This window comes from Hipposideros armiger, unplaced genomic scaffold (genome assembly GCF_001890085.2).
Source record: "Hipposideros armiger isolate ML-2016 unplaced genomic scaffold, ASM189008v1 scaffold_8, whole genome shotgun sequence".
NCBI classification, from domain to species: Eukaryota; Metazoa; Chordata; class Mammalia; order Chiroptera; family Hipposideridae; genus Hipposideros; species Hipposideros armiger.
In genome coordinates this window covers 8,964,451-8,966,511 of record NW_017731358.1, presented here as the reverse complement: position 1 = coordinate 8,966,511, position 2,061 = coordinate 8,964,451, and the positions used below count along the sequence as shown (strand labels likewise).

Below are 2,061 nucleotides of genomic sequence, written 5' to 3'. Positions count from 1 at the left end.
TTTTTTTTAAAACAATTCTGTTGATGATGATCATTTACGTTTGTAATTTTTTACTCTTATAAATGAGACTTTATGAACATGTTTGCATACACTTGTCCAATTATTTCCTAGAATAAATTCCTAGGAGTACAATTGCTGGGGCAAAAGGGTATTTTAAGGGTTTGATATATATTGATCATTTTCCTGTTAGCTGGGTTGTACCTGTTTGTATTTCCATCAACAGTTTATGAGAATGCCTGTTTCTTTACAACTTCATCAATGCCAGGTACTTTCCATCTTTTAAATCTTTGCTTATGTGATGTAATAAAATAGCATCTTGCTGTTTTAATTTACTTTTCTTTGATTACAAGTTATGTCATTATCTTTTCATATTTTTATTTAGAAGTTTTACTTTCTATTTTATGAATTGTCTTTTATCCAGTTTTCTGTGGATATTTAACTGTCTTATTGTTTTATAAGGGCTTTTTTATATAACAAGGCTGTTTAATTTTTTATCATATATATTGCGAAACCTATTTCCAAGTGTACCATTCACTTTTTAAATTTGTTTTTGTAATTTGAGGTATAGAAGTTTCAACTGAAACTTAATTCTATCGATCATTTCCTTGTATAGTTTCTGGCTTTTGAGCCATGCTTAAAAAAGACTTGCACTCAAAGATGATTTATTTACTTATGCTATCTGTTAGTACTTTTATAGCCTCATTTTTACATTAAATACTTTAAATTATCTGGAATTAATATTTGTGCAAGAGGTGAGGTTTTCTTCTCTTTTCCCTGCTCCTGTATTTGTATTCTGAAGGGAAACAGCTAAAATTGTCTGTGTAACTAACAAACAGAGAAGAAAAAAGCCAGGGAAGTAGCAATTCCAAACAGATTCAGAAATAATTGTATGACATCCTAGAATCTACCTTTTATATAGCTCTATACTATAGCCCTGCCCAAGGATGCGCAGATAAGTAGGCACTTTTGTGAGCAGACCTAGGTTTTTATACCCCTTCTGTTTCTTGGGAGAGATGAGAATGACAAGGCAATTCTCTCAAGATGATTGGGCATAATCCTGGTTACACTGGATTCATAACATTGTACCTGTCAGTGTTTAAAGGGAGTAAGCACTTAGTGAAGCTCAAGAATTTATTTCTGTTTGATTATATAGTATTCTAAGGGATTGCATCAAGTTTTAATTTTTAAAATAATTTTCTCTTTTAGGATGGAGCCATATGTTTTTCCTCCTGCTTCTACTAAGTACTCACCCATCCTTTCAAAGTACACTGTGGGCACTCAGACTGATTATCGCGATGCTGAAGTTCAAACAGATCCATACTCTCCAGAATACGTAGTATGTCAGGATTCCATCCCTGAGCTCCTGACCCTGGCTACTCTGACCTGGGGTGAGTTGGTAATTCTCTTGAATATTTACAGATGACAGTCCTGATAATCATGCTGGAAATCAAGAACACATAGAGACAACTATGGTTTAAAATTTTGCTATTTAAAGCGTCTTGCTCAGTAGAGCTACTTCATAGACTCATACTTTTTCTGCCTCGTTTGTTCAAAGAAAGCTACATACACCCTTTTCATCGTAAGGAGGCTTATCACTTGTGATCCTTGAAGCTGAAGTTATATTTTGGCTTAGTTTTTTCCCAATCAGTACTCTTTATTTTTAATTACATTTATTGGGGTAATATTGGTTAACACATTATATAATTTTCAGGTGTTTAAGATTATAATTTGACATCTGTGTCTAATTATAAAATTCTAGTTTCCTTCCATTGCCGTATATTTGATGCTCTTTACCCACTTCTCCTACCTGGTTTTTCCTCTGGTAACCACCATTCTGTTGTCTGTATCTATGAGTTTGTTTTTGTTTGTTTCATTAGTTTGTTTGTTACTTTTTGTTTTATATTCCACATATGAAAAAGGAACTCTTAGGGGCCGGCCGAATGGCTCAGTTGGTTAAGAGCTCGCTCAAGAGTTTGAGCTCTGAGCAACAGCGGTTCGAGGCCAGTCCGAGCTGAGCAGCCGCTAAGCTGCCAATAGGTAGCAGGATGGCTCAGCTAAAAA

The 2,061-nt window shown here is 34.4% G+C and overlaps 1 protein-coding gene across 1 annotated transcript in view; it reads left to right on the top strand.

Annotated features, from left to right (window-relative positions):
* Window positions 1-2,061, top strand: part of CFAP91 (cilia and flagella associated protein 91) — a 59,124-nt gene that overhangs the window by 18,593 nt on the left and 38,470 nt on the right. The window contains exon 4 of the mRNA XM_019651029.1: window positions 1,154-1,388. Within this exon, the coding sequence (XP_019506574.1) occupies window positions 1,154-1,388 (235 nt within the window). The remainder of the gene's footprint in view (window positions 1-1,153; window positions 1,389-2,061) is intronic.